Genomic DNA, 25,822 nt, shown 5'->3' with positions numbered 1-25,822 from the left:
TGGATTCTCGTGACATCTGGCCGATTCAGGCCTAGACCTATCAGATCCACGTGTTAGCGTTAAGTCTCAGGTTAGTGATTGATCATCGGATTCACTTGGTACCCGGCTAATCCAGGACTGAGTGGTGATAAATCCAACCGATCATCAACTGATCTAGCTCGTAATTTCTAATTAATTAGCTTTGAACGTAGATCTTGGTCGATCCGAGTTATTGATAGATTATCATAAGGTCTAGGTTTTACTGTTAATTTATCAGGGATTATCACTATTATTGTTAGTTCTAATTTAATTAGGTGAAAATTTGGTTGTCTTTAATCTTGATTGGCTTGATACTGTTGATGAGTCTTGGCGGATCAACCATCAGGCTGACCAATTGGTACATCATTTGAGAGACCATCTGGTACATCATTTGATCAATCAATTAACTAATTTAGCAACCTTTTGACTGGCCAACTGGTACATCATTTGATAGACCATCTGGTACATCATGTGACTGACCAACTGGGGCATCAATTGTTTAAATACTTATCTGACTTACTGATCAGCCAACTGACTAGCTGAATAACCAGTGGTTGAATTGATAGATCATCTTACTTAATGTTCAACTGTTATTTGGTTTTTCTTTTGTGGTTAACTTTTTTGTGGTTAACTTTTTATCGTCCTGGTTACATCTAACTTAAAGTTTAACTGAGTACAATGGCTGAAGCACTGGTCACAATACCCAAGCGTAGAGGTAGACCTCGTACAAATTTCTCAGCAGGCTCAGTTAGCTTAGCAGATTCAACAAGTAATGTGGATAACCGGCCAACGACTGATCAATCTGGTGAGGAAGGTCCAGTGAAGGTAATAATACTTATACAGGCCTCACCAGAGGAACTAGTTGTTGATTTGGAACCATCAACATCACGTGCTGAATCCAATCGTTCATTTGCCTTAGGTCTAGGTGATTTATTTGCAAATCTTGATGCTCTAATGGATCCACCATTGTTAAATCAGCGTATTACTACCCCTGAGATTAACCGTTCGCCTTTGACTATGCCTCGTTTCGAAACTTTGGATCTTGGACCTCCGGCTGGTGGAAATGATAATCCACCATTATCTAGAGGTAGACCCAAGGGTTCCACCAAGGCTAACCAGAACAAAGTACCAACTCGTGTCTTGCCAAATCTTGAGGATAACGCAGGTGGTTTTGGGGGATATAACCTTCGAAAAAGAGCCAACCTACGTCGTCCTCTACCTGAACAGCCACCAGCTAATCCAAGACGTCAGGTTTATCCTGATCGTCAATCCGATTACCATCTTTTACCTGAACAGCCACCAGCTAATCCAAGACGCCAGGATTACCCTGATCATCTAGTTGATTATCGCCCTCAGTTTCGTCGTCAGATAATCAGTCCTTCGGCAGAAGATTTGCGAATCTCTGAGCCCGGACGTTGTAACCCAAATCATTTGCTCAGAACCTTGTCAAGCTGTAATCTTCACTCCCCTGGTAAACCAGGTGAAGATGTTGAGGAATTTTTATTCAGAGTTGATCAGACTCAAATTGTCACTGGTGCTACTGATCAGGAAATCCTATCAGCTCTGTCATACTGAGGAATTCTTGAACTAAGGTGTCACCAGAGAAGCATTCCGTGATAGTTTTGCTGATCCAGACTATCAAAGAGCATTGCGTGAAGAAATAGACAGACGTACCCAGGGCCCAAGTGAATCAGTCCGTCACTTCGTCGCTTGTATGCTTGTTCTACTCCAACGTACAAACCCACCTTGGCCACGAAGTGAACGTGTTCTTTACACTATCCGCAATATGTTACCACCTTATCAGCGTGTCATATCAGCTAGAGCTTTTCCAACAATGAGAGCTGTGGAGGATGAAGCCATACGCCAAGAAAGCATCACAAAAGGTGCTCAAAATCGTAGACTCCCACCAAAGCCAGAGCTCTCATTGTGTCCAAGTTTTGTTTATCAAAATATTCGTAATGTTTCTTTTGCACCATCAAGATATTCACGACAGAGTAATGTACGGGCTTTATTCGAGGAGGAAAACCTCTATGATGAAGGCAATAAGCATGCAATTGAAGACGACCTCGAATTATGTGCACTCAGACGTGAAATCAATCGTAATCGTGAACGTACCAGACTGTCCAATACACCAGGTAGAGTAGATCAGGGAACTTAGTGTTCACTACCCGTTTCTCCAGTACCTCTACCTAGAAGATTTGCTCGTGATCCATCACCAACACCAGATCTTGCTTTTCCACCAGAACGTGCTGATCGATCTGGTGGTAATGAAGTCGAGTGTTGGAATTGTGATACTCGTGGACATATCCACCGTGATTGCCAGGAACCTCGACGACGCTTTTGCTATCGTTGCAGGAGACCAGGTGTCACGACGGCGTCTTGTACTTATTGCAATCCGGGAAACGCCAATTGAGTCTCGATACACCGGTGTCTGAGTCTCAATCAGCTTTCTCACAACTGGTTAAATTGGCCAGGAGAATACCTTGGAGATCTGTGGTTGACCACAGAGCATTAACTCCTGAGGAAATCTTGTCCACCACGTTATCACCATTGGCCCCAGAATTTGTTCTCAAACCAGAACCAAAAGTAGAGCTTGCTATTGATAATAAAACAACTTTTTTCCATCTTGATGTAGTCATAGGTCCACTCATTATCCGAGCACTCGTTGATTCTGGTGCTAGTCGTTCTTTTGCCGGTCCAGCTGCAACTCAGCTGTTGGAACAATCCGGTTTGGAACAACAAGCCATATCACCAAGACTAGTTTTCACGGCGAGTGGTCAAGTTGAAACTGTATTATATTCTATGCAAGTAGTTCTTGTAGTAGCTGATAAAGCAACCAAGACAGAGGCACTTATCCTCCCTTCTTTATCAGAAGACTTCATCCTGGGTATGGACTTTTTACAAGCAGCAGGTATGGTGATTTTGGGGATAGGTCGTGGTTTTATAGGGATGACCCAGAAAACAGACACCTATTCACACCAGCTGTCAATGCCACCAAAACACACAGTTTTGGACTAAGGACACTTGAGCCGGATCAAGAATCAAAACTGAAAGAATTTTTGACTGACAATCTTCCTGAAGCACCATCACCTGACGAACCATTTCCTGTCACTCACCTGACTCAGCACCACATTGACATTGGTAGATATCTACCCATACGTCAGAAGCCACACAGAGCAAATCCAGCCATGTGTGCGGTGATGAAGCCGGAAGTTGACAAGATGTTGGCATCCGGTATCATTGAACTTTCTCAAAGTGAGTGGGTGAGCCCGGTAGTGTTGCTGCCAAAAGGTAAAGAAAAATATAGATTTTGTGTTGACTTTAGAAAAGTAAATGACGTTACCAAGAAGGATGCTTATCCAATCCCGGATATGACAGCCATCGTGGATGAACTTTGTCAAGCACATTATATTACTACCATTGATTTAAGTCCAGCATTTTTCCGAGTTGCACTTACACCAGCTTCACGTGAAATTACAGCATTTATTGTACCCGGGTATGGACTGTCCCACTTCCTCCGGATGCCTTTCGGATTATCCAACAGTCCCGCGTAGATGCAGCGATTGGACGACCGATTGCTAGGCCACCGGTATTATCTGAAGGTCTTCGTCTATCTGGACGACATTATCATTGTAACACAATCATTCGAGGAACATCTCGTTTTGTTAGATCGGGTTTTACGTGACTTGAAAAATGCTAACCTCACTATCAATCGCGAGAAGAGTCACTTCTGTTGTTCTCAAGTTCAATACTTGGGCTTCTTGGTGAATCAACACGGTCTCCAGGTCGATCCAGAGAAAACCGTAGCGGTGGTGGATTATCCAGCACCGTTGATTACCAAACAGCTTCGTCTTTTTCTTGGTATGGCATCCCGGTACCGCAGGTTCATACCCGACTTTGCTTCATTGGCAGAGCCCTCAACCAGACTGACTAAAAAATATATTTCTTGGACCTGGGGGGAAGCGCAGATCAACAGTTTTCGTGAATTAAAACTTAGACTCACTACAGCACCAACTCTTGCATGCCCAGATTTCACTGCTCCGTTCTTTCTTCAAACGGATGCCAGCAGTGTTGGTCTTGGAGCAGTTTTGACTCAAACTATTAGTGATATAGAAAAAGTAATTGTCCAAGCTCTAACCGCATAATGATTATAATAAAATTCATTGAGAAATTCTGTTAATATATTATACAGTAATTTTTTTACATGTTTATAAAAATGTTTATAGTTCATAAAAACATGTTAATTTATGTTTATTTGATGAAGCCAATTATCTAGGTTAATAAATTGAATAATAAAAGTAGTTTTGTGCGTGTAAAGACAATGGCCACTTTAACCAACAAAAGCTTTGTCTTTTGTTTTTTAGCAAATACAAAAATTACGTTTATAATGCAACACAAAGTTATTTCAATTGAATCAATTTTTTGCAATAATATATATACTTAAAACAAGAACGCATCAACAATATAATGCTATCTTTTGTTTTTTGATGTTCACTTACTTTGAAGATCCAATAGCCGTTTTTATGCAAATCGAGCTTGCATAAATTAGACGTAAGTATTAAACTTGCACAAACTCGTACAAGCACGTATACTCGTCGCTGAACGCGTAGTAATTTTGATATTTATTAGCCACGGTTGATAAATGGTACTGTTGATAATGTAGATAATCAAATGGTTCGATTTTTAGTATGACATCATCATTTAGATTTCATGTTACCAGAACCTTCGGTTAGCCTATGCATGGCCGATAATGACAAATCAACAAAAGAAAACTCGACGTGAGTATTTTCAATTTTATTTACATATTTTCAAATGTATCTTCCAATATCAGGAGAAAAAAACTATTTGTAATTAATATTAACTGCTCTTTATTGACTTATTTATTTATTTGGATTTTTTTTTTTTTTTCACAGTGTGCTGAATAATGAGGTTATAATTAACAACAATCTTATTATTTCATTGTTATAAATTCATTATTCAATGAAACAGAAAATTTACCCGGGAAAAACATATTCATCGTGGAAAAGATTTCATAATGATCAAGAGTCATATGAAAATGACGTGAAACAAGATTTTGTTATTGGAAAATCAACTGTACTTCCTGAGGAAACCAATCCTATTAAATATCAAACTGTCTTGCTAAATTGCGTCTATGGCCCACAGTGTCACTCTGTAAGCACTGGAAAAAGAGATTCTAAGTAAATAATCAATTATTACAATTTTCTTGTTTTTTCAATTCGCGATGCGACTTTGTTTAGTTGATTTTTTTTCAAAAAAATTGTTTATATATTTTCTAGAACTTCAAAAAGAGGTTGCAAAGCTTGCATAAGATTATCTGCAAATGAAGAAAAAACCAAGTTGATTGTCAAATACATTAAAGATCAACACACCAATCATAGTGGTTTACAAGTATATTTATTAGACCGTTTCAAAAAAAAAAAAAAACTTTTTTTTTTCTCTCCCACCCCCTAAAATCTTAGTATTCAACAAGACAAACAATCTACTATTTTCAATTTTTTTTCATTATTAATTTTTAGTCATTATTAGTTTTTTCAACACTGATGAAAGAAATTGGACGTCAAAAAAAAGTGATATAAAATGTACTTTACCAACATACAAAGTAAAGAGTTCATTATAAAACAGTTGATGGTGATATTTATACGTATGACAGTGATTGTATAATGACATTAACTCAAGAAACTTAAGATAGTGAAAGGTGTAGTTTCCTTCACTTTACTATTTTACATTTAATTTAATTTCAAAACAATAATTTTGAACAAAGACACGTAATTTATATTCAATATTAAAAGAATAAAACAATTTATTCTAACAGACTACTAATATACACACACATATACATATTTACACGATGACTCCAAAAACAAAACTTACAGATACATAATTACAAATACATATAAAATATTCAAAATAATGACAAACAATATTAATAATTACAAAATTAAAATTTCTAAATGATCATAAAATAAAATCAAAATTATCTTTCCTCGAAAATTAAAATTGACCTTGAAAAATTTAACATAATAATAAGTGAAATCAAAATTTAAAAATTTATATCAGTCATCTTTTAAAATTAAAATTATCCTGTTTAAAATTTGACCTTGAGTCTTAAAAATTTAAAAACTAATATATAAATTATCAATTAAATTATTTGTAAAAAGGATATAATACATATTTTATAATTCTTTTCTAAAATTTTGATGAATTTGCGCCACTCCTTGAATATTTCCAGCATATTGCAGAAGCAGCATTCACCATAATATCATTTGGCCTTGAGCGTTCCCACATAGCATATATTTGAATGCGCCATAAAGCTCAGACATAAATACAGCGGTTATCATGTCACCTGGTCAAGTGAATATTTTATTATAAAAGTCTACGACCACATGGTCAAAAGTTGACGCTACTACGGAATACGCCGCAAGCATTCCTACTATAGTATACCAGTGCAAATTCAGAGTCACCATAAGAGTTAATATATATATATATATTTAGCGAACTTTATACATGTTCTACAATTGTACCAGGCTCTACAACAATATCGATACAATTATATACGTAATTCAACTACGATTATTTTATTTGTAATAAAATAATTATTACAAGTTGTCACTGAGGAACCAAGGTTCACACTCCGTTCAAGGTACAAGCCGTCGTCTGATCTGTAAATTTGAACAACTTCAACCAATGTAAGTACCTTTAAGAAATTCTAATTTAGTGATTGTTTCGCGAGAATAATAATAACTTTTGTGGTATTTTAAATTGTGTAAAAATCAAGCGTTATCGTTGTGTCAATTTAGAGTCAGTGTTCTGTTTTTGTGTGTAAAATAAACGGCTGGATTGCTTCCCAATCCCGTCGAATAATTTCCGGGTTCGTATTTAATTAATCTGACGGGCCGTTTGAATTGAAATAATTGTCAGCGTCTGACTCCACAACGACCGCATGGTTTTAACTTCTCTCTTTTCACGCGACGCGCGAATATTGTTAATAAACTAATTAAATAGTTTAAGGGTTTTTTGTATCGCATTTTCATGTAAAAGTTAACTTGCTCGAAATTAAAATAAATTGTGCTCCGATTTTTTATGAAATTACAGGCGTTGTCTAACATTATTTTTATTGAATTATTGTGTTACTTTTTCGCGTATTTTTCAGGTTCCTTTTTACCTCTCCCTACATTACGTAAAATCGTCTCCCTACCCTTCTAATGTACCTTCACTGGGCAGGATAAACAGGGTTAAATTAAATACACATCTAGTTGGATTATTTTATTGGACAAAATCCCTATGTCTAGTAAATGATCCGGCTACGATATTTCAATCTCAATTAATTCTTCAATGACCTCAATTTTTTTAAATATTGTATAAAGATTTTGAACATCAGCCTTTCCAATTATTATTGGCTTACATGTTGACCACATGTTCACTACCAATGATATCAATTTTTCCATTTTATTTTATTTTTTATATTTTACACGAACAATTATTTCAATATTTTAAATACTATATTATCAATTATTTTATATCACATATTAATTTGAATGAAAATATTTTGTCTAATTTTTATGTATTATTTTATCATAAAGTACATTTATTATTATTATTTTCTGATGAAATCAGGCGTGCCCAACACTTAGTTGCCACGTGTATCCAGATTTTATTATTATTATTTTTATTTTTTCTGACGAAATTTCCACAAATGTGGCGTGTTCAACAGTTCGTTGCCACATATATACAAATTATTATTATTCATATTGACTCACAGAATTTGTTGATTTCCTTCCAATTTATATACGAAAATTTTCTCAACAATTTTTATTTTTAATTTAATGTAATGTATTTTATACTTTTTATCAATTTGTATATCAATACTTCTCTTCTCACTCTCGTGATTGAGATTATAATTTCGAGCCAATTATATGTACTTACGACTGAATTTTCACAATTTTATTAATTTCTTTATTTTATCAAATATTTATATTTCTTTTTTTTATTTTTTATTTTATTTTGTCACCTCGTGGTTTGAGCTGCTAGTTGGAAGCCAATTGTGAAATTTGGTCACAACTAAAATTTATAATTATTAATTTATATAAATTATTACTCTTTCTCTTCACCGCGTGGTTTGTGCTGCTAGTTGGGAGCCAATTGTAAGGTGTAGTTTCCCTCACTTTACTATTTTACATTTAATTTAATTTCAAAACAATAATTTTAAACAAAGACACGAAATTTATATTTAATATTAAAAGAATAAAACAATTTATTTAACAAAGAGACTATTTAATATGATAATTTAACAAGACACAATATATATATATTACTGGTTGTGAGGTGGCATAGCCACATCACCAATACAAATTCACAAGTATAGTTCGGACACACCGTTTGGCTTGGTGGCCGGACTAGAAGCGAAGAGAGCAAAGTCTCAATCGACAAGAAGTGAGTCCTCTCGTACCCACACATATATACATGGCTAAAACACCTCACTGACTACATCACATGACATGTCAGTGTGGTGGGAGACATCAAATATTTCTATCTCGCTACAATAGCTTTACCAGTTACAATTTAAAATATTATTGGCTGTAAAAATCATAATAATACTATTGTTATAGTATTTTAAATACGAGCACACTGGCGCGCTACCGAGTTTCACGATATAGTTTTAATAATTACTTAGTTCTTCTTTATTTTGCAAAAGAATAAAAGAACAAATTCTTCATAAAATTTCTTCATTTATGAAAATATATATTATCTAATCAATTTTTAGGTATGTCGAGGATAGATGTACGTCCTTCAATTTCCCTCTAAACACAGGTGATAAATTCTCTTCTAATTCTTCTAAATCTATTCCATGCTAGCTTGTTATGAATAAAATTGGAAAAAAAAAAGCTGTAATTCAAGATTAGATGCATTCCTTCTGCTTACAGCAGATCTATTTTAAGTTAAGTTTGGAAAAATGATTAAACAATTGAGGTGTATTTCTATTGATTTTCTTTTGCATACAGCTAATCTATTTCGTTTTCATTTTTATAAATATTTTTTTTACTGATTTTTATAAAATAGGAATCGATTTATTTAATTGACTTTAAATCCTCCGAAGATCACTCTTTGTTCATTCGATTTATTTCGTTAACGACACAATAACAAACTACGTCTCACTCACTCTTTTTTTTTGTTTTTTGTTGCTAACGAAATAAATAAAAAATAACAGAAATAAACAAAAAACTATATAAGAGTGAGTGAGGAGAACAACGACCAATCAAATGTCCGGAAGAACAAGAAATGATGTTTGTCCTTTTTATGTAAGGACGAGCACATTAGCGCGCTACGCGCGCCTGTATCTATACCTTCTAAAAGGTTCATTGTTCATTGAATTTATAAACACAAGTATTATTATAAAAAAAAAAAGAATGAATAAATTGACGAAAAATTTTTTAAATTTATTTATTTACACATGAATCACACATAATTCACACGTCATTTTTAGTCTAATAACATCAAGATTGAATGTTTACTGAAAAAGTTGTGCTACCTTAATATGTCAATTTTAAAAAAAAATATTTTAAAAAATTTTGTTTCTGAATAATTTCTTCACACATAAAAAACACATAATTCGCACAAAATTATGAGCTTAAGTGCATTGAGATCCGATGATTATTGAGAAAGTTGTGCTAGCTTAATATGTCAATTTAAAAAAAAAAAGTAAAAAATATTTTAAAAAAATTTTGTTTTTGAATTATTTCTTCACACATGAAAAACACGTAATTCTCTTAAAATTTCAAGCCCAATTACATCAAGATCTAATAATTATTAAAAAAGTTGTGCTAGCTTAATACGCCAATTTTTAAAAAAAATGTAAAAAATAAAAAAAAAAATTTCTTTCAAATTTATTTCTTCACACATGAAAAACACATAATTCGCGCAAAATTATCAGCCCAAGTGCATTGAGATCCGATGATTATTGAGGAAGTTGTGCTAGCTTAATATGTCAATTTTAAAAAAAAATGTAAAAAATATTTTAAAAAATTTTGTTTTTGAATTATTTCTTCACACATGAAAAATACATAATTCGCTAAAAATTTAAAGCCCAATTGCATCAAGATCTAATAATTATTAAAAAAGTTGTGCTAGCTTAATACGCCAATTTTTATAAAAAATGTAAAAAATAAAAAAAAAATTTTCTTTTCAATTTATTTCTTCACACATAAAAAACACATAATTCGCGCAAAATTATGAGCCCAAGTGCATTGAGATCCGATGATTATTGAGAAAGTTGTGCTAGCTTAATATGTCAATTTAAAAAAAAAATGTAAAAAATATTTTAAAAAATTTTGTTTTTGAATTATTTCTTCACACATGAAAAACACGTAATTAGCTCAAAATTTCAAGTCCAATTGCATCAAGATCTAATAATTATTTAAAAAGTTGTGCTAGCTTAATACGCCAATTTTAAAAAAAAATGTAAAAAATAAAAAAAAAATTTTCTTTCAAATTTATTTCTTCACACATAAAAAACACATAATTCGCGCAAAATTATCAGCCTAAGTTCATTGTGATCCGATGATTATTGAGGAAGTTGTGCTAGCTTAATGTCAATTTTAAAAAAAATTGTAAAAAATATTTTAAAAAATTTTGTTTTTGAATTATTTCTTCACACATGAAAAATACATAATTCGTTCAAAATTTCAAGCCCAATTGCATCAAGATCTAATAATTATTAAAAAAGTTGTGCTAGCTTAATACGCCAATTTTTATAAAAAATGTAAAAAATAAAAAAAAAATTTTCTTTCAAATTTATTTCTTCACACATAAAAAACACATAATTTGCGCAAAATTATGAGCCCAAGTGCATTGAGATCCGATAATTATTAGGAAAGTTGTGCTAGCTTAATATGTGAATTTTTATAAAAAATGTAAAAAATAAAAAAAAAATTTTCTTTTAAATTTATTTCTTCACACATAAAAAACACATAATTCGCACAAAATTTTAAGCCCAAGTGCATTGAGATCCGATGATTATTGAGAAAGTTGTGCTAAATTTGTCAATTTTAAAAAAAAAATATCAAAAAAAATTTGGTTTACTCGCTCTTTTTTTTTTGTTTTTTCGTTGCTAACGAAATAAATAAAAAAATAATAGAAAAAGGCAAACAGAAAGAAATTCGTATAAGAGTAAGTGAGAAAAAAACAATGACCAATCAAATGTCCGGAAGACCGATGATGTTTGTCCTTTTTATATTAGGATTTATATTCAAGGTAAAGAATATATACTAACATTAAATGACACTATACCACTATTTCACACAAATAAAAAAAAAATACTTCCAATAACAGCTCAATTAACTGAACTAAGATTTGAAATGTCAGGTAATTTAATTGTTGCATCACTTCATACTATTGGTATTAATTTAAAATGGGATGGTGGTTTATTCGTACAAATAAAATCAAATGAATCATTGTGAAATAGAACTGCTGGTTTATGTGGAAGAATGAATGGTAATCCTGCTGATGATAAAACAAGAAAAGATAATAGTCATTCAATTAATTTAGCAACATTTATTGCTAATTGGAAAATTGATAAAACATGTGATGATAATTTAGCAAGCAATCATAAATTCAAATCAGATATTACTGAAGAATCTATTAAATTTTGTGATAGTTTATTTGCTGATTTAAGATTTAAGGGTTGTTCAAAAACACTTGATCTTGCTGCATTACAAAGTACTTGTCAATTGGATTATTGTAATTGTCATGAAGTTGATAAAAGAAAATGTGCGTGTGAAACAATGAATGTCTACGTTCGTCAATGTTATCATGATAGATTAACAAAAACATTATCATGGCGTCATCAAAATCTATGTCCAATGAACTGTACAGGTGGGAGAATTTATAACAGCTGTGGATCAAAATATCAGCAAAGTTGTGGTGAAGACCTGACACAAGCTAAAAAAATAATTGACATTGAAGATTGTGAGGAAGGTTGTTTTTGTCCTGAGGGAATAATATTTCATGAAAACAAATGTATTACTCCAGGAGAATGTCCATGTAGATTACGAGGTAAATCATTTCCACTAGGTACAATTATACCAAAAAAATTGTAATACTTGTACTTGTGTTGCTAGACAATAGATTTATACACAAGTTTTTTGTAGCTCAAGATGTTCAGTTGTTGGTGATCCTCATTATGTTACATTTGATGGTAAACGTTATGATTTTATGGGTAAATGTAGCTATTATCTTGTTAAAGGTGATAATTACAGTATTGAAGCTGAAAATGTAGCATGTCTTGGTGCAATATCTGAAAGTATGGAATTAATACCATCAGATTCACCATCATGTGTTAAATCAATAAAAATATGTCAAAAAAATTTAACAATAAAGCTTAAACAAAGTCATCAAGTTGAAATTAATAATGAAGAAATAACGAAATTTCCAATTATCAATAGTAATACTAAAATACGTATTGCAAGTAGTATTTTCATTGTTGTTCATATGCCAAATAATTTAGAAATATGGTGGGATGGTATATCAACAGTTTACATAAATGCACCATCAACATTTTATGGAAATACAAAAAAGCTATGTGGTATATTACAAATAATTAAAAAGATGATTTTTTAACACCAAGTAATGATATTGAACAATCAATTTTACCATTTACAAATAAATGGGAAACAAATAAACAATGTGAAGATATATTAAAAGAAGATACAACACATCCATGTGATAAAAATCCTGAACGTTTATCAAATGCTGAAAAACATTGTTCAATAATATGGAGTAATGTTTTTTCATCTTGTCATAGGCATGTTGATCCAGAAGAATTTTATAAAAATTGTAAATATGATATGTGTTCTTGTGAAAGGAATATTGAAAGATGTTTATGTCTAATATTATCATCATACGCAAAAAGAATGTGCTGAAGTTGGTGTTAAAATAATATGGCGAACAGAAGTATCAGAATGTTAGCTTCATTGTCCAGCTGGTCAGGAGTATCAAATTTGTGGTAACAGTTGTACAAGATCATGCAATGATATATCATTTAATCATGTTAATAATATTCATAAAATATGTAATCGTGAATGTGTTGAAGGATGTAATTGTCCAGAGGGACAAACTCTTGATAGTCATGGTGAATGTGTTGACATTGATTTATGTCCATGCTACAATGAGGGTATGGAATTTAAACCTGGTTATCGTGGAATACGTGCTGGAATAAAATGTCAAAATATATGCACGTGTAAAAATGCTATTTGGTCTTGTCAAGAAGCAACTGATGATGAAATTGAAAAATATCCATCATCAGATAGTCTCCAGACAATTTGTAGTACAATGAAAAATCTTGAGTTGACAAATTGTGAACCAGCAATACCAAGCACATGTAGAAATATGAATGACAAAGTTATTTATTCACCAACAATTTGTATGCCTGGTTGTATTTGTAAAAAAGGATATGTACTTGATTCACCAAGTGATAATTGTGCTAAACAAGAAAGTTGTCCATGTTATCATGGTGGTAAAAGAGTTATACAGATGGATCAACAATGCAAGAAGAATGTAATACTTGTAAATGTGATAAAGGACATTGGAAATGTACAGATAAAATATGTCCAGGTATATGTTCTGTTTGGGGTGATTCACATTATAAAACATTTGATGATAAAACATATGATCTTCAAGGTGCATGTGATTATGTATTTGTTGAAGGTAATTTTGGTGCTGATGATTGTTTTGAAATATCAACAAAAAATGTACCATGTGGTACATCATGGGTAACATGTTCAAAAGCCATAACATTAAGTATTGAAACAGCAAATAATCGTGAAAAAATAACTCTAACAAATGACAAACAATTATCATTAAATAATTATCAAAGAATTGCTGTTAGATATGCAGGTGAATTTTCATTCTTAGATGTGCCTGATTTAGGTTTAGTTGTACAATGGGAGGTACGAGATATTAAACTTGATCCAAAATGGAAAAGTAAAACAAAAGGTTTATGTGGTGATTATAATGACAATAGCCAAAATGATTTTAAAACACCACCAGATGGAATATCAGAAGTATCAGCACGTATATTTGGTGATTCATGAAAAAAAAAAATAATTGTCCAGAGCCAAAAGATATAACTGATACATGTGCACAACATCCAGAAAGAAAAATATGGGCTGTTGAAAAATGTGGTAAATTAAAGACAAGTTTATTTGAAGCATGTCATTCAGAGGTTGACATTGAGCCTTACATTTAAAGATGTATATTTGATACATGTGGTTGTGATCAAGGTGGTAATTGTGAGTGTCTTTGTACTGCACTTGCTGCTTATGCTCATGAATGTAATAATCGTGTTGTTCCAATTAAATGGCGATCTAAAAATTTATGTCCAATGCAGTGTGATGAAAAATGTAGTAATTATTCACCATGTATATTAACATGTCCGAGAGAAACATGTTTTTGTAGTGTAAAATTATTTGTAATGGTTTGCCATGTACATCAACAACATCAACAACAACAACAAGACCAGCTATTGTGTATATGGAAGAATCCGAAGAATGTATTGATGGCTGGACACCATGGATAAATAAACATTCAATTGAAAAATCTAATAATGAAACGAAATCAATAACAGGAGCAATTGACACTGAGCCATTACCTTTAATGATTGATTTACTTGAATTTAATAATTCATCACGTTGTACAAAATTAAATGTTGAAGTATTGATGGTCATATAAGTCCAAAAGAAACTGGTCTAGATGCTGAGTGTAGTTTGGAACGTGGTTTAATTTGTCAATCAAATGGTAATGAATTACCTTGTGTTGATTTCGAAATAAGTGTTTTATGTAAATGTGAAAATACTACTGCATCAGATAATTGTGATATGACTCGACCGAGTCAAGCTGATCCAATTGATTGTCATGTATTTTATAAGTGTGCTCCTGGTACTAATGGTGCAACAAAATTAATTCAAAAAACATGTGGAAAAGATATGTTTTATAATCCAGTTGCGATGATTTGTGATTGGTGGTATAATGTTATTACTTTACGTCCATTATGCAGACCAACTTTATCTCCAGCAGTAACAACAGTAACATCAACAACAACGACAGAAACTCTATTGATGGTACCAGAGACTGTGTGCCAGGTTGTACTGCTAAAGATAGAAAAACTTGTGGAAAAAATAAATACTGGCGAGATCCTGAAACATGTGTTGATATTGCTGATTGTAATTGTATATCCCACAATGAAGAATCTGTAAAACCTGGTGTTGTTGTCGAAGAAACAAATTGCAAAAGATGCCAGTGTCTTAGTAATTTTTATACTTGTGATAATACATCTTGTGAAAAATCTACAACAGTTGAAACGACAACTCCAACAGTAATTGATACAACAACGCCAGTAATATCATTGACAACAAATATTATTATTGTACCAAGTACACTATCACCAGCAGCACCATGTATTAGTAAACACTACAATAGTCTTGTTGAATATTTCAAGGGAACCTCTGAAGTCATTGAGTATAATTCAAGCAGCTCAGAAGACGATCAGCCATAGAATCATAATCCAAAATTTTGGCAAGCAAAATATACCAATACCAATCAATGGTATGAAATTACATTACCAAAATTAGAACCAATTTATAGTATAATTATTTCTGGTGATCCAATTGACAATAAATTTGTAACAAGTTATAAATTACTTTATTCACAAGATGATCATGAATTTTCATACATGCCAGATACTTTATCTGGTCCGATTGATGCATTTACACCGGTTAAACATATTTTCACATCTCCAATTGAGGCTAAAATAATAAAAATAAATCCACAAACTTGGCATAATGGTATATCAATGTCAGTTGATTTAAATGGTTGTGATGATAAGCTCCAAACTGTAACTCCAAAGATAATAATTGATAAAGAAGAAGAAACATCAAAACCAATATGTGATGAACCAATGGGTTTTGATAATTGTGTTATGATTGATGAACAAGTTACAGTATCATCAACAACTGATTCATCATCATTGTCAAATATTAAATTATCATCACCAGGTATTTGCCAACGAAAACTGTGAAAATAGAAATATAACTGGTATTGAAACGAAGGGAGCAAATAATATTTGGACAATTGCTTACAAAATATATTATGGTAACGATGGTGTCAATTGGAATCCAATTATTGATCTTTTAAATATTAAAAAAATATTTACAGCTAATTTTAATGATAAAATAACAAAAATTAATAATTTGACAAAACCAATACAAGCACAATATTTAAAAATACAACCAATTCAATGGCATCAACATGTTGGATTAAAAGTTGAACTTCATGGTTGTTTTATTTCATATCCAATCATTACAAATAAACCAATTAAAATTCAATCAGCTTGCAATGTCATGAAATATTTTTAGGATATGATAATGTATGTAAATGTAATGAAGTATTATGGTGGAATGGTGCAGCTTGTGTTGAAAAACATAATTATCCTTGTGTTTATCATGGTGTGCCTTATGTTGTTAGTGCAACATTTGAATCTTCTTATTATCGAAAATGTATTTGTACAATGACTGGTATTGTTGATTGATACAATTACAATAATTAACGTTCCAAATAATCACTCGACAATAATTGAGGTGACGACTGTTAAAATTAGAAATGTAACGACACTTCAGTGTGAACATCGAGTATGTCCACCAGGTTATAAATTAGTTCCTGTTAATCAAAATTCAAAAGAAAGTGGTACCAAAAAAAGAAGTCGAGGAAGACCAAAAGAAACAAGAATAATTAGTCATGAATAAACAATTTTTAATGATGATAATAATTTATTAAATGATACAACAAAGTTACAAATAAATTTTAGTTTTAGTTGTACAGTGAGATAAAAGTACTAAAGTTTATATTAAACTTTATCCAAAATGGAAAAGTTAAACAAAAGGTTTATGTGGTGATTTAAATAACCATCGGGTGGAATATCAGAGTTATATTACTTATATCACTCATGTGATATAACTACAACTTTTTATTTAATTATTTTTTTTCTAAATTTTAAAAGCATAATGTCATGTGTCATATATATTTAAACTTGTTTTTTTAATTAATATTTATTAATAATTATCATATCTCATTTATTCAAAATTTTATAAACAAAATATATAAATATAGGTATAAATTTTATAATTAAAATTATTCATAACATGTCATATTGTGTCACACTGTTTGTTTTTATTTATTTTTTTCGGCGCAAATATTTACAACAGCTTCAGCCTTATTTACACTTCATTTACACCTTAAGCCCGCTTTATTCACACCTTATTTACACATTAAGCTCACTTTATTTACACCTTATTTACACTTTAAATTCACCTTATCACTACGCGTATATTTTAAATTTTTTTGAATAATACTCTCAAAAAAAATTAATATTCATCGTAAATACACCTTAAACTCGCCTCATTCCGCCATTTAATTTTTTCTAGTTACTTTTTTATCCCCCAAAAAATGCCTTACATACGCCTTAAAGCCGCTTTAAAGACGCCTTAAAAACACCCAAATGGTGTGAATAGCCTTATTCTTAATTCTAATGTGGTTTATAAAATGCTTGTATGTTATGTTAAGTTACAATGTGCCTGATTACAAAGATTTTAAGTCAGAAGACCTGACTCTAACGTGATGATAATTACATGGCTATGTTTCGGTTCCCGGTCCCTAACGACAACTGATCTGTCTTAGTGTTTCGGGGTGTATTTATACTCGTATTTTCTCAGAGTAGGAGACAAAAAAGCTGGTCCCAAATGTGCCGCTATCCGAGGGTATTGCGTTGGTCTATCGTAGATGTAATCTAATCTGTCGCGTCTGGCTCCAAGAAAGTCGTGAAATTTCTATGTATCCGGTAAAATAGTTTGGGAAAAGTCCCTTTAGTTTGTATATCATTTTATTACTTTTTAAGTGCATACAGCTGTGTAGTTTTGGGTCTTATCAAATATTTTTATTTTAGTTTCTTAAATTTTGATGAAATCTAATATCTCGTGAGAAAAGAAACGTCTTGTGTCGTTATTTTAGTTGATAATTTATGTTTCCTTTTTCTTTCTATTTTACGAATTTATAACGTCAACTAGGATATAACAATATTAAAAATACCAATACGTAACAATGATATTAATCAATTTACGATATAAATAACACAAAGGTTGTCGCAGGAGTAATTAAATTAAAAATTCAAAAGTATAGTTCTTATAAAAATTAAATAAAAAAGTAGGGATGATCCTTGGTGGAAACATCTTTAACCAATCAAAATTACTGGTTCCTATACTAGTCAGCGTTTAATATTTTGCTTAGACATTTTTTCTAATAATTGTTAAACTCAATGGAAGTTGAATATTGAGTTGTGTTTACGCAAGAGACCGCTATATTGGTATAGCAGCACCTGCCGGTCAACTTTATTTTTGACGTCACGCCAACGCTTGGATACACCACGCGCAGGCGCGACTTTGCTTGCTGGATTCGTGCATTCTCGGATGGATCCGAGAATACTCGTTACTTCTCTGACTATCTACGCCAACTGGACTACGAGACACATCGCATCGTACTTCGATAGACTAAGCGTCTAATTTATATTCACTGTATTTAACACCTGGTGCATACAACACCAAGTGGTTTTGAGGTTAACTTTTTGAGAGTTTGCAAAAGGTACGATACCTTTTGCAAGGAGTTTAATTTATACATTATTTAGTTTTACAATAAACCGTTAATTTATCTGTTAATTAAAACATCTCGTGTTTTATCATTTATTCCTTTTTACAATCCACTTCCTCGCGTCAATATTTGGTCCTTCGAGCAAAAGAGTGAGTTATACTTTAAAATCAGTGGTCGTTAATTAATTAATTCATGAGTAGATTCAGTTAATTATTTCATCGGGAAATACAGTGTTTTGTGTTAGCTTTGCGAGAGTTAAAAAAAAAAAAACTGGTTGAGCGCCATGAGGCTGGAAAAAAAAAAAATTTTTCTTTTATTTTTTTGGGGTTCACGCACGGAATTCGGGGTCCACGCAGGGACTACGGGGTTCACGCACGGGCTGCGTGGTAAAGGGAAAAATTTTTTTTCACATCACTGAGTGATACAACATTGCTTGATAATTATTGTTTAAAAAAAAGCAATAATTATTTTACCGGGTGGTCAAGCATTGTCGAGTTGATCGAAAGATCATAATTTTTCTTTTTACAAACCACGCGGTAAATTAATTGCGTTTAATTTTCTGGTTATGTCAGACCGCATGGTCATGAGAGTTGTGCGCATATTTGAGTACACGCTAATATTACTCAAAGGGCACAAAGAGTCATTATTATCTTTTAAGTTGTTTAAAAAATAATAATAAAATTATGGGGATATTTTTGTAAAAAAATATATATTGTAACCAGAAATTTACGAGTTTGCTCAAGGTTGAAACAGTGACAGGTGTTCATTTTTCAATATGTCTTGGCTCCTATGTTCCTAATCCAATGTCCAGTATTTATTCCATGTTATATACACTTGAATTTAAATATGGTCATGTGATTTCACTGTCGTGAATTAAAATATTGTTATAAACATTTTCTAATTGTTTTTCAATATATTTAAAGGAAATGGCAGAAGGAGAGGGTCCATCCGGTGCTTCAGGTGGTTCAAGTGGATCCACTGGGGATGTTAAATCGCCGGAGTACAAGATAGCCATGACTGCAGAGCAATTACAAGCCGCTCATGACATGGACGTTATTAAGTCGTATCTCAATGAGTCATATGTCACACAACAGTCGCTTTCTGATCGCCTTACCAGAATTTACAATTGGGTTGTGACTGGTAAAAAAGAGGGTAAAGTCTTTACCATCAGTCAGCTGTCGGTACGTGACGAGGAAGCCAAGAGGGTTTTCCTTCAACACACAGATACTGAAAGACTCATGCGGTCCCAGTTGGCTCGCTTGCCAAATGATAGAGCAAAATTAGAGCTTGACAACAGGTCATATTGGAAGAACAACAAGTCAGTCATGGTTGAGGAAGGTTACTATGACACCTCGGCCATGATCAAAGAGTTACTCAACACACTTGTTGTTCCAACATCCAATGCCGTCTTTGTAGGCAACTCAAATGAGCTGCCACCATTGGATGTACCAACCTTCAATGGTGATTTCACCAAATGGCTAGAATTTGAAAGTCTGTTTGAACAGGTAGTTATTTTAAAGCCTGGAATTTCAGACATTTCCAAATTCCGCCATTTGCAAACGGCATTGGATGAGAGAACAAAAGAGAAAATCGGTGGCATTGCCGTCACTGGTGATAATTTTGCTGTGGCCTGGGGCCAATTAAAAAGAGATTTTGGCATCAAGCGAAGGTTGGTCAATGCTGAGCTCAGCAACTTACTGGGCATTGAGAAGATGAAATCAGCCACTGCTCACGAGTTATCTCGTATGTCGGCCAGGGTTGAGCATTCTCGTGCAGCATTAGAGAAACTGGGCAGGCCAGTTGAGCACTGGTATGACACCATTGTATATCGTGTATCACGAATGATACACATCTCTTTGGCGTCCTCGTGGGAAAAAAAGATTGCCAATACAACTGAGCCTCCAACCTGGGCAGAGTTTAAAGAATTTTTAAATTCAAGAGAGAGGTCTATGGAGACGGTAGAGCAGGTGGAACAAATGGATGACTCTGTTCCATCACCAAATACAGTCAGGGTACATGCTGGTACTCTAGCAACTACAGCTAATAATCAGCTGTGTGAGCTCTGCCAAAGTAAAGAGCACAACTTGGTGAGGTGCCCACAGTTCATTTCAATGTCAGCATTGAAGCGAGATGAGTTCGTTAAGACAAAGCGACCAAGACTCATCTGCTTCAACTGCCTTGGGTCACATGCTGTCATTAAATGTAAGGCTAAGGCGTCTTGCAGAAGATGTCCAGGCCAAAAGCACCACACTATGTTGTGCTACAAGAGTAGGTCGACTAGACCATCAAATTCATCATCAACATCATCACAAGCAACAACATTAACAGCCACAAAGTCACCACCACAACCAAAAGCACCAGAGACAAAGGCAAATTAATTTTTTGTTTTTATATTAAAAACTTTTGTGTGTTTTTTTTACTCTGTTGCTAGGTATGTCTGCGTTGTTGTGCAGAGAGTTTTGGATGTCGAAAAATGACCTCGGATATCCATCACGTGATCTCAAAGCCTTAATTTGAAATCACCTTTGTACATATTTCTTTTCATATCTTTATATGAATACATATCATGGCAACTGTTAGTTTGGTTATTAATTCAGAGTGTTAAGAGTTATCTATTCAAAAATTCCTTTTTATTTGAATCCCTTTAATCTCCTTTGTAATTAATAATAAGATTGAATTACCTGTATCATACTAAACGTGGTATGACATGGTTGTTTGGTATATATATACATGTGCATGTGTCATACTTTTAAAAGACACCATATACATGTATACTTGTATACTTATTGAGCACATACGAGTACAAAGCTGCATTAATATCGAGCTGAAATCAGAATCTTTAGGCGTTTTATCTTGCCTATTATTGTCATCAGCTGTCTATGAGATTGTTTCATTTTATTTTCTATTCTTGAATATGTACAAAGGCACAGGTGTGGTACTCAATGGCCAAGAGTACCAATTAGAGTTGTAGTATTTTGGTTACGTGGTAACACATACTACAACATGATGAGAAATTAAATTCGAGTTAATTCATTAGTGGGATTAGTATATTAAGGAGCTAAATTTTACTAATATGTTTTAACAGGTGGAGAATCATCCACAAGTCCTGGTAGAGACAGCTAACCCTCGACCACCAGTACTGCTGACAACAGCCATTACGGATTCATTTGATCGCTGGGGTAGGGTTGTCACTGCTCGAGCATTGCTGGATCAAGGATCCGAGATTTCACTGGTGTCGGAGGCTCTGGCAAATAGACTAGGACTTAGTCGAACGTCATCACGTTTTGCTGTGGTGGGCATTGGCCAACATACAATGCAGGCAAGAGGTGCGATTGATATTAAGGTGATATCGAGAGTGTCACCATATAAAGGTCTAGTGAAGGCATTGGTAATGCCAAAACTAACAGGGTTATTACCATCAGTTGCGATTCCCAAGCATTTGCGAGACAGCTGGGCCCACATAAAACATCTTCAGCTTGCTGATCCTGAGTTTTATGTACCAGCTCCAATTGATGCTATCTTTGGTGCTGATGTATACAGCACAGTACTAAAAGATGGTGTCAAAAAAGGACCAGAGGGTCAACCAACCGCTCAGAGTACAGAGCTCGGTTGGGTTTTATCTGGTAATACCCTGAATTTGGGAAATAATACCTCTCTCTGTACAGCATCAAAAAATTATCATCAAGGAGTTTCCTGTCAGAGAGAGGAAGAGCTGTACAACCTTGTCAAAAGATTTTGGCTGCAAGAAGAGCAGTTTGACACTACAGAGTCATCAGGATTTTCTGATGACATCTGTATGAGTTATTTCATATCAAATTACGAGAGAGATACTCATGGTCGTTTTGTGGTAAGGTATCAATTTAAAAAACCTGTAGACACTTTTGGTAACTTGTTTGAGTTGGCATTGAGAATGCTTCATAACCAAGAGAAGAGAAAATGGTCAAAAATCCAACTCTTCAACAGGCATATTGTGAATTCATGACTGAGTATGAATCACAGGGTCACATGGTAAAAGCATCACCTGTTGAAGACCATTCTAAGTGTTATTATTTACCACATCACAGTGTCATAAAAGAGTCGAGTACATCAACAAAATTGAGAGTTGTATTCAATGGTTCACAAAAAACAAATACAGGGGAATCATTGAATGACAACTTATACGAGGGTCCAAAGTTATTAAATTCTCTGGTATCAGTCCTGACACAGTGGAAAAAGTCACGTTTTGTCTTTTCTTGTGATATCAGGCAAATGTTCAGGCAGATCTTAATACATCCTGAGGATCGAAAATATCAGAGAATACTTTGAAGAGATACACTCGACTCACCAGTTCAAGAGTATGAGCTTACCACGGTAACTTATGGTACCAAGCCAGCCCCATTCCTGGCTTTGGCTACATTGAGACAGCTTGAACTGGAAGAGGGAGATAAGTTTCCACTTGTAAAGTCGGCAATATCACAAGGATCATATATGGATGATATATATGTTGGTGCTGACAATTTACAAGAAAAAATTGACAAGGCTGTACAAATTCAAAAGATGCTTCACTCTGGTGGTTTTGAATTGCGAAAATGGATAAGCAATTCAAAGGAGTTACTATGTAATATCCCAAAGGATTTCCACGAGAAAACAACCAACCATTTGAGTGAAGATCATGAGATTTTCAGGACACTTGGGCTTAACTGGGATACGACAACACTTGGTGTTGCTAAGAGTACTATAATGGCATCCAAGTCGAAACTTGCACCTATCAAATCAGACTCCAACAGCTCCAATAAGAAGAAATGTAAAGTTTCAACACCAAGATTGGAGTTGTCAGCAGCAGTACTGTTGGTTAAATTAGTGAGAGATATTCAACAGAGTTTGGATTGTCAGTCAGCAAGCATACACTTGTGGACTGACTCATCCATTACATATTATTGGATAACTGGTGACGTTAATCGTTGGAAGACATTTGTCTATAATAGAGTGGTATTTATACAAAATACATTGACACAGGCAACCTGGCATCACGTACCAGGTGAAGATAATCCAGCTGATGTAGTATCACGTAGTACATCGTCATCACAATTATATACAGATCTTTTGTGGTGGCAGGGTCCAGCTTGGATTATTAAAAATCAAAATGAGTGGCCTGTGTTAAACAATCAAGAGATTGACATGACTCAAGTTGAAGAAAAAACCTTTGGTTTGCAATGCAATGTCAACCATAAGTGAGAGTTATTTAGATAATTTCTCGTCACTGAGAAAAGCTGTAACTGCGGCAGCATGGTTGAGAAGATTTTACCAGAGTTTTTCAGCAAGATATATTGTGGATAGGTCAAGCTGGATTACGTCTGAAGAACGTAAAATTGCATTGCTGGGTTTGGTAATTAATAATCAACGATTATACTTTCATGAGGTGATTAAACAATTATCAAAGGGTGAAGCACTTTCAAGGTCAAGTCCTTTGATAAAATTAACACCATTCCTTGACGAGGATGGTGCATTGAGAGTCGGTGGAAGACTGAGTAGATCCCTCATGACAAGTGACCAAAAAAATCCGTTGATATTACCGAGAGAGTCAAAACTAACTGAACTGATACTCAACGAGTGTCATGTAAATATATTACATAGCGGTGCACAACTGATGTTGGCCACCTTAAGACAACAATACTAGATTGTTACGGGACGAGTACCAGTCAGGAGTTTTATAAATAAATGTGTTGTTTGTGTAAGACATCGAGCTGAAGCTGCACAACAGTTAATGGGTCAACTACCAGCATCTAGAGTCTTAAAATGCAAGCCATTTCTCCATACAGGAGTTGACTATGCTGGCCCATTTGAACTGAAGACATGGTCAGGCAAATGTAATAGGTCTTACAAGAGCTATTTAGTTGTATTTGTCTGCATGGCATCATCGGCAGTTCATCTTGATTTAGCTACTGACTCCACAACTGAAGGATTCCTAGCAGCATTTAAGAGATTTGTAAGTCGTCGTGGACGATGTGTGAAGTTATTTAGCGATTGTGGTACAAATTTCGTAGGTGCAGATGCTGAACTAAAACGTCTTTTTAAGTCAGCATCAAAGGAAGCTAAAAATCTTGCCACTCTTTTGGCAAAAGATGGTACAGATTGGAGCTTTATACCTCCTGGGTCACCACATTTTGGTGGCAAATGGGAATCAGTTGTTAAGTCAGCTAAACATCACATTAAGAGAGTCATTGGTGATCACAAGCTCACGTATGAACAATTTAGTACGCTCTTAACACAAGTTGAGTGTTTACTCAACTCGAGACCCTTGTGCCCAATGACTGATGATCCTGAGGATCTTCAAGCATTAACGCCAGGTCATTTCTTGGTTGGTGAACCACTGAATGCAGTGCCTGAGCCATCTGTTTTGGATGTACCTGACAATCGTCTCAACAAGTGGCGATTGTTAAGGAAGTTCATGGAGTCTTTTTGGGACAGATGGTCCAAGGAGTATTTACAGAAATATTTGGTCAGGTCCAAATGGTTGCATACATCACCATGCATTCAAGTGGATACAAGGGCATTGGTCATTGATGAGAGATTACCACCAGGTAAATGGGCCTTGGCACGAGTCACTCAGGTGTTTCCTGGAGCTGATGGATTGGTCAGAGCAGTCACTGTTAAGACACAAACTGCTGAGTACCAAAGGCCAGTGGCGAAATTATGTGTGTTACCTATTGAGTTGACAATTACATTGTCAAGGGGGGAGAATGTTTACGCAAGAGACCGCTATATTGGTATAGCAGCACCTGCCGGTCAACTTTATTTTTGACGTCACGCCAACGCTTGGATACACCACGCGCAGGCGTGACTTTGCTTACTTCTCTGACTATCTACGCCAACTGGACTACGAGACACATCGCATCGTACTTCGATAGACTAAGCGTCTAATTTATATTCACTGTATTTAACACCTGGTGCATACAACACCAAGTGGTTTTGAGGTTAACTTTTTGAGAGTTTGCAAAAGGTATGACACCTTTTTCAAGGAGTTTAATTTATACATTATTTAGTTTTACAATAAACCGTTAATTTTTCTGTTAATTAAAACACCTTGTGTTTTATCATTTATTCCTTTTTACAATCCACT

At 33.9% G+C, this 25,822-nt stretch overlaps 2 protein-coding genes across 2 annotated transcripts; both read left to right on the top strand.

Moving 5' to 3' along the window:
- The first annotated feature begins 11,519 nt into the window (after nucleotides 1–11,519).
- Nucleotides 11,520–14,123, top strand: LOC122850359 (mucin-2-like). Its single transcript, XM_044149517.1, has 5 exons — nucleotides 11,520–12,127; nucleotides 12,183–12,553; nucleotides 12,640–12,867; nucleotides 13,013–13,576; nucleotides 13,630–14,123. Exons 1-5 carry the CDS (start codon nucleotides 11,520–11,522, stop codon nucleotides 14,121–14,123), a joined length of 2,265 nt encoding a protein of 754 aa, XP_044005452.1.
- Nucleotides 14,124–20,975: 6,852 nt separating this feature from the next.
- On the top strand, nucleotides 20,976–25,504 carry LOC122850358. Its single transcript, XM_044149516.1, has 6 exons — nucleotides 20,976–21,092; nucleotides 21,809–22,570; nucleotides 22,687–22,967; nucleotides 23,031–23,933; nucleotides 24,040–24,319; nucleotides 24,380–25,504. Exons 1-6 carry the CDS (start codon nucleotides 20,976–20,978, stop codon nucleotides 25,502–25,504), a joined length of 3,468 nt encoding a protein of 1,155 aa, XP_044005451.1.
- Nucleotides 25,505–25,822: the final 318 nt, after the last annotated feature.

This window comes from Aphidius gifuensis, linkage group LG2, assembly GCF_014905175.1.
Source record: "Aphidius gifuensis isolate YNYX2018 linkage group LG2, ASM1490517v1, whole genome shotgun sequence".
NCBI classification, from domain to species: Eukaryota; Metazoa; Arthropoda; class Insecta; order Hymenoptera; family Braconidae; genus Aphidius; species Aphidius gifuensis.
The sequence above is the reverse complement of the archived record's forward strand: the minus strand, read 5'-3'. Positions and strand labels throughout refer to the sequence as shown.